The sequence below is a fragment of the Dipodomys spectabilis genome, unplaced genomic scaffold (assembly GCF_019054845.1).
Source record: "Dipodomys spectabilis isolate Male_0828 unplaced genomic scaffold, ASM1905484v1 ptg000273l, whole genome shotgun sequence".
Lineage (NCBI taxonomy): Eukaryota > Metazoa > Chordata > Mammalia > Rodentia > Heteromyidae > Dipodomys > Dipodomys spectabilis.
Window position 1 is genome coordinate 7,574,660 of NW_024870950.1, and position 15,066 is coordinate 7,589,725.

At 43.6% G+C, this 15,066-nt stretch overlaps 1 protein-coding gene across 3 annotated transcripts in view; it reads right to left on the reverse strand.

Annotated features, from left to right (window-relative positions):
• Wwp2 (WW domain containing E3 ubiquitin protein ligase 2) overlaps positions 1–15,066 on the reverse strand; it is a 114,974-nt gene that overhangs the window by 95,462 nt on the left and 4,446 nt on the right. The window contains exons 1-5 of one of the 3 annotated variants that reach the window (XM_042700698.1): positions 14,489–14,596; positions 13,923–13,924; positions 7,391–7,474; positions 2,198–2,345; positions 1,768–1,889 (exon numbers count right to left, since the gene is read on the reverse strand). In XM_042700698.1, coding sequence (XP_042556632.1) covers positions 1,768–1,889; positions 2,198–2,345; positions 7,391–7,460 — 340 coding nt within the window. In that variant the 5' untranslated portion in view covers positions 7,461–7,474; positions 13,923–13,924; positions 14,489–14,596. Of the gene's footprint in view, positions 1–1,767; positions 1,890–2,197; positions 2,346–7,390; positions 7,479–13,922; positions 13,925–14,488; positions 14,597–15,066 lie in introns of those variants that run through there. The other 2 variants (XM_042700697.1, XM_042700699.1) reach the window with 2 other exon arrangements.

The window sequence follows — 15,066 nt, forward strand, 5'->3', positions numbered from 1 at the left end:
GTCTCACAGACTTTCCTGCCTGGGCTGGCTTTGAGCCCCAATCCTCAGATCTCAACCTCCAGAGTAGCTAGGATTACAGGCGTGAGCCACCAGTGCCCAGCTAGGAGACTCTTATCTCCAACTTATCACCAACAAGCTGGAAACAAAGATATAGCTTAAATGGTAGAGTGTTAGCATTGTCCAAAAAATGTTCAAGGTCAGCACCCAAGCTGAGTTCAAACCCCAAGACCAATATAAAATAATAAAATAAAATACAAATAAATAAATGGCTAGGCATGGTGATACATATCTATAACCAACAATCAGGAGGCTGAAGCAGGACCACAGTGACTTCAAGACCAGCCTGAGCTACATAACACTCTATCTCAGAAAACCAAAATAGTAAAAATAAATAAATGAAGACTGATACATTTTACAGAGGCAAAGGCATACTGTGTTCACATTATGCTCTGAACTCTGCTCTGTTTCATTGAAATCACACTATTAATATATGTCTGCACACAGATTAAAAGCTCAAAAGAGTATACATACCAAAATGTTAGCAGTAATGTGAGGTGCTGGGTTTACAGTGAGTTTTATTTTTTGCATGTTTGTGTGCTTTTCTGCAATGTTCTGATTTTTCAACTATTACTTCTATAACAAAGACCTGGTATGTAGAGTTGGAGGTGTGATTCAGTAGAAGAGCACAGGCCCTGGTTCAATCCCCACTACTACAAACAACAACAAAGCTTGTCTGTTAACTAGACAAATGAAGATGGGGAAAGAGTCCATTCATATTTGTGTTACACCATAATGTGAGAATTTCCAGCTAAATAACAAATACAACCTTCCTTGATAATCAATCCCAACAAGCAGGCTAGGGCTTGGGAAAATAAAGACTAGTAAGCATCAGAATCAAAACAGAGACATAGCCATGCTCTTCCACCATTCCTCAGGCCAACAGGGTCTATCACATCTCTATAAAGACTGGCTCCTAAGGAAAAGACTCTTAAATCAATGTAAACTTCCCTGGGACTCAGCACTCCCCACCCCTACATCTCTCTCAGCCTAAATCTACTTTCAAAAAATATTTTCTCAACAGCAGACATCAAGGCTTTCTTTCTGCAACGTTCAGTCGCTACATATGGCCCTGCTCTGAATAGGGGCTTTATGAGGGAGGGTCTAAAGCCTACAGGCTCAGGTTAGGCCACTGACCACAAACAGCAACAAACACAAAAGTGAGGATTTATATGCCCAGGTGACAGAGGCACTCTCAATAATTCAGCATCCAGTAATCACCCACAAAGCCCTACTAACCATGAGGTACATGCACACACGCACATATGCGTATGCACATGCATACACAGACACATATGTGTATGCACACGCATACACACACACACATACACATACACACATACGCATCCTTTGTTCTGTTCTAGGGTTCAGAAAAGGAAAGCAGTGATTTAGGCTGGAGGCATTTGACAGTTTAACCCAACATATCACACATCTGAGTCAGAAGGGGCACAGGGAAGGTCTACACCCTGAGAAAGGATGGGGGGACTCGGCAATTTATCTCACCACTAAGGCCCAGGATGCAGGAGACTGAATGCCGGCAGAGGCAGAAAGGCTCTCAGCCTTCCTCAGATTCCACAAACAGCAAGTGAGGTCAGAAGCATTGCAGCCCTGGCCCCAAGTGTTCAAGGTGAAAGGGTACCCCAGGCCCACTTGCTTGCCCTCCCCAGTCCCACGGATGAATCACTTCAGCTACCCCTTCATCATACGTACTTTTGCCCCCATTGTTCTTCAGGACGTTAGATAGGTTGACAGAAGCGGTGCCTAGAAGTTCATTTCTCAAGGTATGGCAGCTCCAGACCTTCAAATCTAAGTGACTCTGGGCCGTGACATTCCTGGAAAACAAAGACCTGATTCATGGCATCGGAGCAGATTGATCACTCCTATAACTTGCAAGAAAACAGTTACACTACACAGCTAACATCTGGGGGTTGCAAAACAGGAAGACACTGGCATACACCTTTCCCCACCCCAATGCTGACCTGCAACCCTCTAGCTAACAATGAATGCTCTGTGAGCTCTATGATGTAGAAACACGGAGAGAGGAGCCCTGGGGCGGGAGCCAGAGGCTCCCCCTCATCCTTGAAGGGCACCTCTGCCTTCCCCTTCTTATTGCCTTCCAGAAGAAAGGACTTTCTCTTACAAAATGATGATCTCATTCCAGAGAAGCTCAGAGCTCCCGATGCGCTTGCCCGTCTTCTTGGTCTCGCTGGGGAGTCCATCCACGGCCACCTCCACATAGGAGTTAATGCGAGGCTGTCGAGTGTGCACCTTGGGCTTTGCCGACACCACTGCATTGGACAGGAGAAAGAGTGGAAGATGAGCCAGAGAGTTCCCATGCCCTCCTGTGGCAGGTGGTCTGCCTGGCTCTTGTGGAATCTCTTCAAAAGTAAATTTTCCTTTCTCCTGCTTCTTAAAAAGAAAAAAAAAAAACCCTTTATAAGAAATGAGTATTGAAAAGAACCTCGGGGAAGGTAGGGAGGGAAGGGATGGTAGGGGGAAAACAATGGAGGGGGTAACAATGTTCAAGAGGAAGTGTACTCATTACCTCACTCATGTAACTGTAACCCTCTGTATAGTATCTTTACAATAAAAAAAAAAGAAATGAGTATTGAAAAATTTAAAAACCATGAAGCATAAGAAAAAAGTCCGTTTTTATCTGAAACCCCTGAGATGATCATCATTAGTTATCATGACAAACTTATTTTTATTTCTTTAATTCTTTAAAGTTCTTCCCCATCCAAAATCTTTTTTTTTTCATTTGGAAGTGCTGAGGATGAAGACTGAGTAAGCAAGCATTATGTCAGTGACCTATACCCAACCCCCAAAACAACCCTGCAATATAATTCTATTGTATGACAATGTTCATTATTTTTTTACCATTGTTAAGATTTGCTTATAATTTCTTGCTCTACGCTAGCCTTGAGCTAAAGAGCTGAGGAACAACGCTCAGGCCCAGAATTCAGGCCCCATGATCAGACCCCCCTCCCCCCAAAAAAGAAAGAAAAATTGCCACAAATATACATATATGCATGTACTGAATATTTCCCAAAAGTATATGAACATTTTCATTTATTTATTTTTTGTATCAGTCCTGTGGGGCTTGAACTTAGGGCCTGAGCACTGTCCCTGAGCTTCTTTTGCTGAAGGCTAGCACTCTACCACTTGAGTCACAGCTCCAATTCCAGCTTTTTTTTTTTTAAGTAGCTTACTGGAGATAAGGATCTCATAGACTTTTCTGACTGGGCTGGCTTTGAACCACTATCTTCAGATCTCAGTCTCCTAGGTAGCTAGGATTACAGGCATGAACCACTGGCACCCATCATAAACATATTTTTTAAGTTCTTAAAACTGCCTAATTCCCTTTCACAAAGGGTAAACCTAGGTGGACACTACATATAGGAATAGATCCATTTCACCAAACACTGCAGAGTGCTGATTAATGTTTCTTCACTCTTGGCAAACCATACAAATCTTTAAGAACAGTTTCAAGGTAATTCTAAGACTCAATGAGGACTTATCATAGACACTGCTATGCACACACTATCCAACAAATGCATGAGATGGGGAATAAGCCATCATGCCACTTTACCAGGAAGAAACAGGACTAAGAAGTGAGGTCATTGGCTGCCCAGCCAGAAAGCCACAAGCCAAAATGTACACCCACCAGCCTGACTCCACACCATACTGGACGTTGTTGTCCACTCTAGTATTCTTCTTCAATAAACAGTAAGGCCAAATATTTTTCATGTGCTGATTAGTCATCTGTATTTCCTTCCCCACCCTCCCCCCCCCCCCCAGCCCCTGCCTGTGGCTATAATTTTATTTTTTCTTTTTTTTAATATATATTTTTATTGTAAAGATACTGTACAGAGAGGTTACAGTTACCTGAGTAAGGTAATGAGTACGTTTCCTATCAAGCATTGTTACTCCCTCCTTTGCTTTTCCCATACCATCCCTCCCCTCCCCTGTATTTCCTTTTCTTTTGGTAGGCTTTCTCATGTTCACTTGGCACCAGCAAGCCAAAATCTCACAGAGCAACAAGCCAAGCAAGTACTATGCCTCAGGGGAATGTGTCTCTCAGCACTTTATGATGCTGGCGAAAAACCTAGGTTGTAAGGAAAAAAACGCCTCTACCATCTTCCATGCTATGCCCCAAATCACAGGATGTGACTGATCAGAGGCACCCTCTGTTGAGAGTAAGCAAATCTCCCTCACAGGCAATAAGGGAGGTAGGTGACTGTCCCTTACAGGCCCACAACCTAGAATAGGTCAAACATTCCAGGTTATATCCGCAATAACTTTCTCCAGAGCCAAAAGGAAGGAAGTCTAGAAACAAAAAACAAAAAACAAAAGCAAAACACAGTTGTGGCTATGATTCAGAAGCAACAAGGGTCAGTATTGGGAATTAAGGTTGGTGGTGCTGAGGCTGAACAGCACAGGAAAACACAGGACCTTACACACAGCCCAAGGTTAGCTGAGGCCACCTGCTGGTGAAAAAGCAGCTCTACATGCCTTTAACTTAAGGCCTCGTTTTAATCGAGAGTCCGGTAATTGAAAGGAAATTTGCAAAACAAATACGAAGAATTCCTCTACACCCTCCACTCAAGTCACCTGATGTTACTGTACATTACACGAGCTCTGCTTCCCCCCTGAATTTCTCTCTCTCCTCTCTCTCTCTCTTTTTTTTCCTTTATTTTTCACTTAATTTTTTTTTGTGAACATACTGTACAGAGGGGTTACAATTACATGGGCAGGATAATGCGTACATTTCTTATCAAGCATTGCAGCCTCCTCCTTTGTTTACCCTTCTCTCTCTCTCTCTCTCTCTCTTTCTCTCTCTCTCTCACACACACACACACACACACACACACACACACACATTTGTAGATACTCTGTCTCTTCACTTCTCATTACCTCCAGGTATATTTCCCCAAAAACAAAAATACTTTCCAGCCAGGTGCCGGTGGCTCACACCTGCAAGCATAGCTACTCAGGAGGCTGAGATCTGAGGATCGTGGTTCAAAGCCAGTCCCAGCAGGAAAGTCCGTGAGATTCTTATCTCCAATTAACCACCAGAAAAAAAAACGAGTAGTGGCGCTGTGGCTCAAGCGATGGAGCACTAGCCTTGAGCTGGAGAGCTGAGGGACAGTGCCCAAGCCCGGAGTTCAAGCCCCATAACTGACACACAAAAAAAATTTCCAACACAACCAAGGGTACAATGATCAAGACATTTAACATTTTACACTATTCTTTAATCTTCAGACCTTATTCAAGTTTTACTAACTCACTGTCCATCACAGGACCCAATCTAGAATCACATGTTGCACTTACTAGCCTTCCTTGATGTTTCCAACATATAGAAAAGTTAAAAGAGGGGCTGGGAAGGTGGCTCAGTGGTAGAGCGCTTGCCTTGCATGCCTGAGGCCCTGGGCTCGATTCCTCAGCACCACATAAGCAAAAAGAAAAAAACCAGAAGTGGTGCTGTGGCTCAAGTGGTACAACACTAGCCTTGAGCTGAAGAGCTCAGGGACAGTGCCCGGGCCCAGAGTTCAGGCCCCACGACCAGACCCAAAAAAAATAATAATAATAACAAGGAACATCTGCATAGTCATCACTAATTGTTGCCATTTGTCCTGTTTGCTTTTCCCATGTGTCTCTATATATCTGTATCAGGCTCTGGAAGAGAACTTCTGTGATAACAAATTATAGTTACATTTTTTGGAGGGGAGAGGAGGTTGGTCATGTGGCTTGAACTCTGGGCCTGGGCACTGTCTCCCAGCTCTTCTGCTCAAGGTAAACACTCTACTGCTTGAGAGCCACAGCACCACTTCTGGTTTTCTGGTGGTTAATTGGAGATGAGTCTCACGGACTTTATTGCCAGGGCTGGCTTTGAACAGCAATCTTCAGATCGCAGCCTCCAGAGTAGCTAGGATTATAGGCATGAGCCACCAGTGCCTGGCTATCTGGCTACGGTTACTTTTGTTGCTGCTGTCTGGACTGGGTTTTGAACATAGAGTCTCATACTTGCTAATCTTCACTTGAGTTATGCCTCCAGCCACCCCCCACCCTTTTTTTTTTTTTTTTTGACTTTAGATATTTTCAGCCAAGGTTTCCTTTTTTTTTTTTTTTTTTTTGCCTAGGCAGGTCAGCCTGGACCACAAACTCTGGCTTAAGTCTCTGGTGTAGGATGACAGACATGAATCAGTATGCTTATGTTTTTGTTATGATGGGGGGTCTTGATAACTTTGCCCAGGCTGACCTCAAACCCAGGTCTTCCACACAGATCTCCACTTGCCAAGTAGCTGGCATTACAGGTATGAGGTACTGCATCTAACATGACCATTGAGTGCATTTAGACCATTGAGTGCATTTAGAAGACTAAGCCACCAACCAGGTTGGCTCATTCAGGATACGAGAAAGAAAATTCAGGAGCTCAGTTCTGGACATGTGTAATGCAGATATTTACTAAACACTCAGATATTTTATCCACTGGAAAAAAATAAGACATACTTCTTTTATCAAGCTCTGACTTTCCCTTAGAAATATTCTATTCAACTCTGCCTCCTCTAGACTTTGCCCTAAGTGTCCTGTGGCCTTTCTAAGCAATCCAAGACTTCTGCATGGGACATTTAGTCATTACAAGACCAAGGGACAACAAAGTGCAGGTGACAAGTGGGCTACTGGATATGAATGTGGAGTTCCAAAATAAGGCCCAGCTGAAGACACAAATTTGAGAATGAGTAGACACTAATCACTCCATCAGGCTGGATCATCACTTAGGGTATGAGGAGATAGGAAAGAGCCCAGGACAGGAAAAAATCACCATTTCAGACCATTTTAGCCCAAAGTTACTTTCTTCATTCCTTCTTTTTCAAGAATCCTGGCTACAGACGGGCACCAGTGGCTCACGCCAATATTCCTAGGTACTCAGGAGGCTGAGATCTGAGGATCATGGTTTGGAGCCAGCCCAGACAGGTAAGCATGTAAGACTCTTATCTCCAATAAACTACTCAGAAACAGCCAGAAGTGGTGCTGTGGCTCAAGTAATAGAGCACTAGCCTTGAGCAAAAGAAGCTCCGGAACAATGCCCAGACCCAGAGTTCAAGCCCCAGGACTGGCAAAAAAAAAAAGAAAAGAAAAGAAAGAAAGGAAAAGGAAGAGAAAAAGAAAAAAAAATGTTGTCTACAAAGTAACAATCTGATGAGAATGAGGAGTGAGGCTCAAAGGCTATTCTAGAAGATACTGCTCTCCTACCAAGGTGTGGATATGACCCACAACCTGCCCAAAGACTGGGCTATATGACAAACGATCTCCACCACACAGAGCCACTCACCTTTCAAGGTAAGCTGAGACTTCTCAAAAGGCAGGGCCACTCCTGCCCGGCTGGAGCTGGCAGATGCCATATCATCACCAGGAACTGCAATACAAGCAAAGCAGTGGACTTAGCTACTTCTTGAGAAGATGAAAGACATAAACTGAATTTTAATATTTATGTTAAAATTAAAGAGACAGGAAAAAAAACTGCATGGCGATACATGCCTGTAAGCCCAGCACTTGGGGGTGGGAGAGAGAAGGGTAGGGGGTTGAAGCTAGAGTATTACATATCTGTTTATCCCCATCTCAACCCAGTCTGGGTTACAAAGCAAGTTCTAGGCCAGCCAGGGCTACATCTTGAGACCATCTCAAAACAACAAAAAATTAAAAATAAAGAGACAGAGGCAAAATAAATCAGAGTGTTTGTTGTCCCTCTGTCTTATAATGGCTAATGCTCCTACAGCAGTTTTAGGAGAGCCTAAGAGGACCACAGGACAAAAAGGGCAATGTCTGGAGAATGCAGAATAGAACAGAACATCTCCAAAACCAAAGTCTCTGATGAGCAAAAGAAAACTAATAGGACTGTTTGAATGGGTAAAAGATCTGAATAGACATTTCACCAAAGAAACCCAAATGGCTAATGAAGCCATGAAAAGATGGTCAACATCATTAGCCATCAGGTGTCCCTGTCACTCCATCTTGCCTAGAAGCGGAAGTCAAGCTGGCATTCTGAATGTATCTGTACTCAAATGAAATGTTATTTTTCTTTTGGAACATCATCATTTGTCATTTGGAAAGACATCAGCTCATTAAACTATGTAGAGATTCCAAATGTTGACACATTTCATTATACAATATCAAAAAAATCACATTTGTGAATGTCACCTCTAATCTCCTCACATAAACCTCCAAGTACTAGTAGTTGCCCAGCTCCTAGTGGTAGATATACAAGGCCCAAAATTCAGATCTATACTTAAGAACTATTTTGTCACTGGCAACAAATACTGCCAGTTGTTTTCCTTGAAATGTCAGGCTCACTTCACTCATTTTGGAGAAGTCTGCCAAATACTCCTCTAGTGACTTTCATTTGTCTCTTAGTTGTTTTCTCGAGTAAAAAATGACATTTCATGAAAAAGCAAGAATTCAGCCCTTAATTCAAACAAGTGTTACAAGTGCTGTCAGCACAGCCCTCGCAGTTCAGTGTGCAGCGCATACTTTCTGGCCTGCTCCCTTCAGCCCAGAACACTAGAAACACATGTGCTTGCTCCAGAGTCAGTACTGAGTACAAGGCACAGGTTTCACTGTGTCTGTACACCTGAGTTCATGCTGGGGCACTGTTTTTCCACCCTTTGCTCTGCACCAGCAGTGCAAAGGCAGGAAACAGAGTCAGGCTGTGTGGCTCCTCCCCTTCTCTCTCTCTCTCTCTCCCCTCTCTCTCTCTCTCTCTCTTTCTGCCACCACCATCAGGGTGTCCCAAAGCTCAGGGCTGTATTCTCCTCTTAGTCTTCCCAGCCTGTCTCATGGTTTTCAGATCATCTCCTTGTTGACAATCCCAAGTTGGTGTGCCCCACAGGATGCTCTGCCTTGATACTGAGAATGTCACACGCACTGACCTGGAAAGAAAACTGCACTTTCAACACATAGACCGAGGAACTGCTCATGCGTCCTCAGCTCAGGACAACTCCTTCTAGCGGCTCAGGGCAATCCTCCCAACTTGCCTACTTCCCCTTTCTCTTCTACACCCCGTAGCCAAAGTCAATAAATCCCTCTGGTCATACCTTTAATCTTTCCAAGTTCAACCACCTCTATTGTCGCCACTTCAATCCAAAGCACCAAGATCTCTCACCCAGATTATCGTTGTCCCTCTACCTGCCCTTTGCCCCCATCAATCATATCTCCAATTCACTGGAGTCATTTTTGTTTTAATTATGTAAAGGAGTCCCATCACTCAGATATTCAAAACTATCCAGCCATTTCCTATCTGCCACGTTTGGACAGGAAGAAATATCCCCTAAAAAGGCTGCTGTGGGGAGGGCTTGGTCTCCAGCTGGTGGAGTTATGGGGAAGGGATTGGCTCATCGGGGCTCTAACCTCACCAGCAGATGACCCATCCCATGAGTTCACAGCTGAACAACCCAGTGGTGGGGTCTGTGTGGAGGAAGCAGATTGCTGGGCGTTTACCCTTGAAGAGGGGGTCATACACTGCTCTCTGCCCTCTCCCCAGCTATCCTCTAAACATGAGATAAGCAGCTTGCAGCCCACATGCTTCCTGCCAATATATTCTGCCATGGACTGAAACCAAGAGTAGAAATAAACCTTTCCACCTTTAAGCTGTTTCTCTCAAGTATCATCACCGTGACAGTAAACTGAAGACTACACCTTCTAACTCCATAAAAGTCAAAGTTGTACAAGTGACCTACAAGGGACTCCATGATACCCTCTTACCCCTTATCGACACACACCTCCCTGACTCCATCCTCTATGGGATCTCTGCAGTCCCAGGGCTGAGGAGTTTATTCCTTTAATGTCTGCCTACTGACTGAAGTGTAAGCCTCCTGAGGGCTGTGATGTCTGACTCAAGTTTACCTGGAAGTTGGTGTCTAGAACATGACCTGGTTCTTACTAGGAATATTTCTGGAATGAATGAACTTGAGCCTCAGGTTTCTAAGATTTAAAAAGATGTTTCCACTCCCTTAAACTAAATTTATTTGGGAGAAGCAGGAGGAAGACCTAGTCTCTCTGCTGCCATCAGAAAAGAAAGATTAAAAGCCTATTGGGAAGAAGTCTTGAAGGCTTCTAACTCTACCCTACCTCTTACTTCTTTTTTGTTTGTTGTTGCCAGTCCTGGGGCTTGAACTCATGGTCTGGGCACTGCCCCTAAGCTGCTTTTGCTCAAGGCTAGCACTCTACCACTTGAGCCACAGCACCACTTCCGTTTTTTTCTGTTTATATGGTACTTGAGAATCGAACCCAGGGCTTCGTGAATGTTAGGCGAACACTCTACTACTAAGCCACATTCCCAGCCCTACCTCCTATAGAGTTAAAGAAACAGAAACTGGACTTTCAGTATCCCACTCTGAGACCAGGTAGAAAGAAGAGGTGAGATTCTCCACTGTACACAGAAGCCATGTTCACAGCCATGGTTGTAATGGCAAAAATTTCTGAGGGAATGGATAAACTATATTTCTAAAATGGAACAAGGCCTGGTGGCTCATGCCTGTAATCCCAGTTACCTGGAAGGGAAAGATCAACAGAATCATAGTTCAACTTATTGCCTGCCTGGGCAATAAGTTAATACTCCATCTCAACAAACAAGCCAGGAATAGTAATTCACACCAAGGATGTGGGGAGTCAGCAGTGAGAAGATGGATGTCTGGGGTCAGACAGTCCAATGGAAAAAAACATGGATAGTCCAACCGAAAAATAACCTAAAGCCAAAAGGAAATAGGGGCATAGTTCAAGTGATAGAGCACCTGCTGAGCAAATGAAAGGTCTTGAGTTCAAACCCCAGTACTGCCCAAATAGAAATATGAGCTGTTAACTGAGAGATGTTAATTCAGTTTACCTGTACAGGTCCCAACTCAGAAGAGAAAGGAAAAAAGCAAGCAAGCAGCCTGAGCTCAGCAGATGCTGTTGTTGTATACCTGAACATACACAGAACATCGGTTTATGTTGTGACACACAAATGTAGTAAAACATAAAATCATAGACATGAAAGATATGCCAAACTCAAGTCCAGAACAGAAGTTCCTTATGGAGTCAGAGAGGAGTGAACAGGGGACTTGGAAAAAGGAAAGACCAAGAGGACTTCCACAGTATCTGCAGCATTTTATCTTTAAAAGGATAAAGTTCTAACTGAGAGCTGGTGACTCACACCTGTAATCCTAGCTACTGAGGAGGCTGAGATCTGAGGATCATGGTTTGAAGCCAGCCCAGGAGGAAAAAGTGTGTGAGACTCTCATCTCCAATTAACCACCAAAAAGCTGGAAATTGATGGAGGTGTGACTCAAGCAGTAGAGCACTAGCCTTGAGCACAAAAGTTCATGGATAGTACCTAAGCCCTGGTTCAAGCCCTAGGACACATGTGCTGAAGCAATATGGTAAACACTTTCATAAATCCAGAAGCAGCTTAGACTGTCATGTTTGTCTTTGAACCATTGGGATTTTTTTTATAACTGAATAATAATTTAAAGGGAGAGATCCTAACTTGAGCAATGAAGATAAAAGCAATGATTATAAATTTAACTCTGGGGCTTTTAGTAACAGGGGCTGAAATACTAAAAGCTAGAAATCCATTATTTATAGGCTTTAAAAATAAAAGAATATTTTAAAAATCTTTGCATCTACTGGGACTCTTTCCTAAGGCAACTCAACTAAGGGTCATTTTTAAACTACCTTGTTCTCCTGGGCTTTGCTGCTTTTAGCCTTTGTTCTAACACTTCAAGCTCCATCTACAAGGCCTGGGAAGCAGGAGAAAAACTAACCTTTTTGATCCCCAAAACAGAATCAGTAGGATAAATTTGAAAGAAGGCTCAGAAAGAACCCAGACAAGTGGAGGAGGTGGAAAAGCAGGGTGGAGAAGGCCACCCTGTTTTCTTCTTTTCTGTCCTTCATAACTAGTCTGCTATTTATCCACAGTCACCCAGGTCTGCCGAGCCAATCAATCAGGCAGGCATAGCCAAGCTCCACATAACATAAAATAACTATCACCAGGAAGGGAAGACCAACAGCAAGCCCATCCAAGTATTTTCAAGCCCATTTGGCTTGTCTCTGTGTCTCATCCTAGACAGGGTTCCTAGCATGAATGGAACTGGGCTCAAATCTCCACTGTGCACTGCAGGAAGCTCTTGAAACATCAGGCCCCAGTCTACGTCTACTCTGACTGTGTGTGTGTGTGTGTGTGAGACTACTCTGAGAGAGAGAGAGAGAGAGAGAGAGAGAGAGAGAGAGAGTGTGTGTGTGTGTGTGTGTGTGTGTGTGTGTGTGTGTGTGTGTGTGTACTCCAGGAATTTTTCCCTGCTAACAGTGGTGAGATGAGTTTACATCTGAATGTCCAAAAGACCTGAAAGCAGGGGAGGAGCCTGGAGCAGGCAGGGGAGAAGGGAAAACACAGTTAGAATATGACTGTAGTTTAGATACACAAAGGTCACCACTGAAAGCACTGGTGCATTTAGTGGAAGACAGGGAGAAACACCTCCCCCCACACACTATAGCAGGTACATCTACCCAAATTTCTCAAAAATGAATGAATGAATGAATGTCCCCTGAATCTTAACAAGCATCTTTCAAAATAAAAGCCCATATGGGTACAGTTAGTCTCAGAGTCCCCTCCACTATCTCAAGCAAGAGAGCTTTTAATCTCCCAACGAACAGGTTAAATCAAGCTGGAAGGCCTCACTGGGTCAGGCTGAGTGTAGGGCTGGAGGGTAGGAATCAGGCACCACACTGACTCAAGGACATAAGTGAAAGCAGAGGTCTGGGGCAAGTCCCAAAGCTCTACCCCAGTGACCTTCCCTCCCTGGGGTCTCAACACACAGAAGCAAGCTGGGGATGGAGGTAGAGTGCTTGCCTCACAGGGGAAAGGCCTGGGCTTCCACCCCCAGCACTGCAAAAAAATGCAAGGGAAAGACTGAATGTATTCACATGGAAACAACAGAATCACGTGGCGCCACACTAGACAAGTGGGCAGTGGTGGCTGGTACTGCACTAAAATCTTTTTTGTTGTTGCTCTCTTGTTTTTGTTTTTGGCAGAAGTGGGCATGGAACTCAGGACCTCATGCATATTAGTCCAGCTCCCTACCACTGAGCCATACTCCCACCCCTGTACTTGAATCTCATGGGCTCCCACAAGACAGACAGCACATGGAAAACAGGATGGCTGCATTTTTTTCTTTATTGAAATACAATTTACATATTAAAATACTGTCCTTTTTAAGGCATTCAATTAAGTGGGTTTTTTTTTATTATTATATTCAGAGTTGTGCTACCATCATCACTAATTCCAGAACACTTTCATCACCCCCAAAGAAACTTAGTATTCCACCATTCACAATCACTACCATTTGCTCCTGCTCCCAGCACCTGATAACCATTCATCTATTTTCTGGCTCTACAGATTTGCCGATTCCAGATATTTCATATATGTAGACTCATACAGTATATTGCCTTTTATGGTATGTTTTCAAGATTTATCCTCATGGTAGCATGTATCAGAACTTATATTCCTACTTTAATGCTGAGTAATATTCCGTTGTATTCATATATTTGGTTTATCCACTCACCAGCTGATGGACATTTATAGCAGAATGGGTTGATTCTTTTTTTTTCCCCAGTGTGGGAGATTGAAGCCAGAACCTTACTTGTACTATGCAAACACTTTACACTTTGGCCTACACCTTTAGCCTGCACCTGACCATTCTTATCACCCAACTTCAGCAAGAAACTCTCATATCAATTTTTTAGAAGCAAATAGGCTTAATCACTTAGTAAATACTGAAATGTCAGCTAAAAGCTAAACTACTTTGTGTGCGCGCTGGGTGCCGGTGGCTCACGCCTGTGATCCTAGCTACTCAGTTGGCTGAGATCTGAGGATCGAGGTTCAAAGCCAGCCCCGGCAGGAAAGTCCATGAGACTCCAATAAACCATCAGAAAACCGGAAGTGGCGCTGTGGCACAAGCAGTAGAGGGCTTGCCTTCAGCTGAAGAGTACAGGGACAGCGCCCAAGCCCAGAGCTCAAGCCCCACAACCAACAACAAAAAAATACTGTGTGTGCGCAAGTGTGTGTTGCTCAGGACTGAACCCAGGACCTTGAGCATGGTAGGCAAGCATTCTACCACTGAGCTACATATCCAGCCTTAAACTTGTTCTTGATACTAAGATATAAAAGCCTAAGCTCTGGGATTGTAGCCCTTTAATTCCTAAAATCTTGATTCAGCTTTGAGTTAGAAACTTACAAACCCTGGAGATAAAAAGGCCTGTATAAAATGAGAAGGTAAAAGCAAAACACACAAGATGCAGATTTTACTGGTAATTAACCAGCTACAAATTGACCCTGCATCCATTTCTTAAAAGATGAGCAAGAGAAGGTTGACGAAAAGATCCCTCCCTTCCTTCATACTGTTCCAGTTCTTTCCAAAACTGGTGCTTCTTTCTTGACCTCTTTTCTCTGCCCAGCCTTCTACTCAGCAAGGGTCCATGTTGATAAACAATCAAATGACTCTGAACTCAGAGCCAATGACATTTATACCAAGATGAAGCACATAAAAAATGAAGAAAGGATAGTAATGGAATTACGGGTGAATATTAAAAGATATGGATAGATCTCAGGACCAAATAAGAGGTAAAGGGTAAGTGACCTGACCCCAGGTCAAGATCCCATGTCTAAGCATTTTGGCATTTTCCTGCAACTACATGCAGTCCTTACTAGTCAACTTAAAATCCCTGAATGCTCATCTGCTGGGGATAGGTGGAGGGAGAGGGCAAAGCCAGGGAACTTGAAACCTTTTTTAAAACCTTTTAAAACTTTTTTTAAAAGAGAAAAAAAAAGGGGGGGGTGGAGAGGTGGCTCAGTGGTAGAGAGCTTGCCTTGCATGCTTGAGGCCCTGGGTTCGATTCCTCAGCACCACATAAGCAGAAAAAAGAAAATACGAAAGTGGCGCTGTGGCTCAAGTGGTAGAGTGCTAGCCTTGAGCTGAA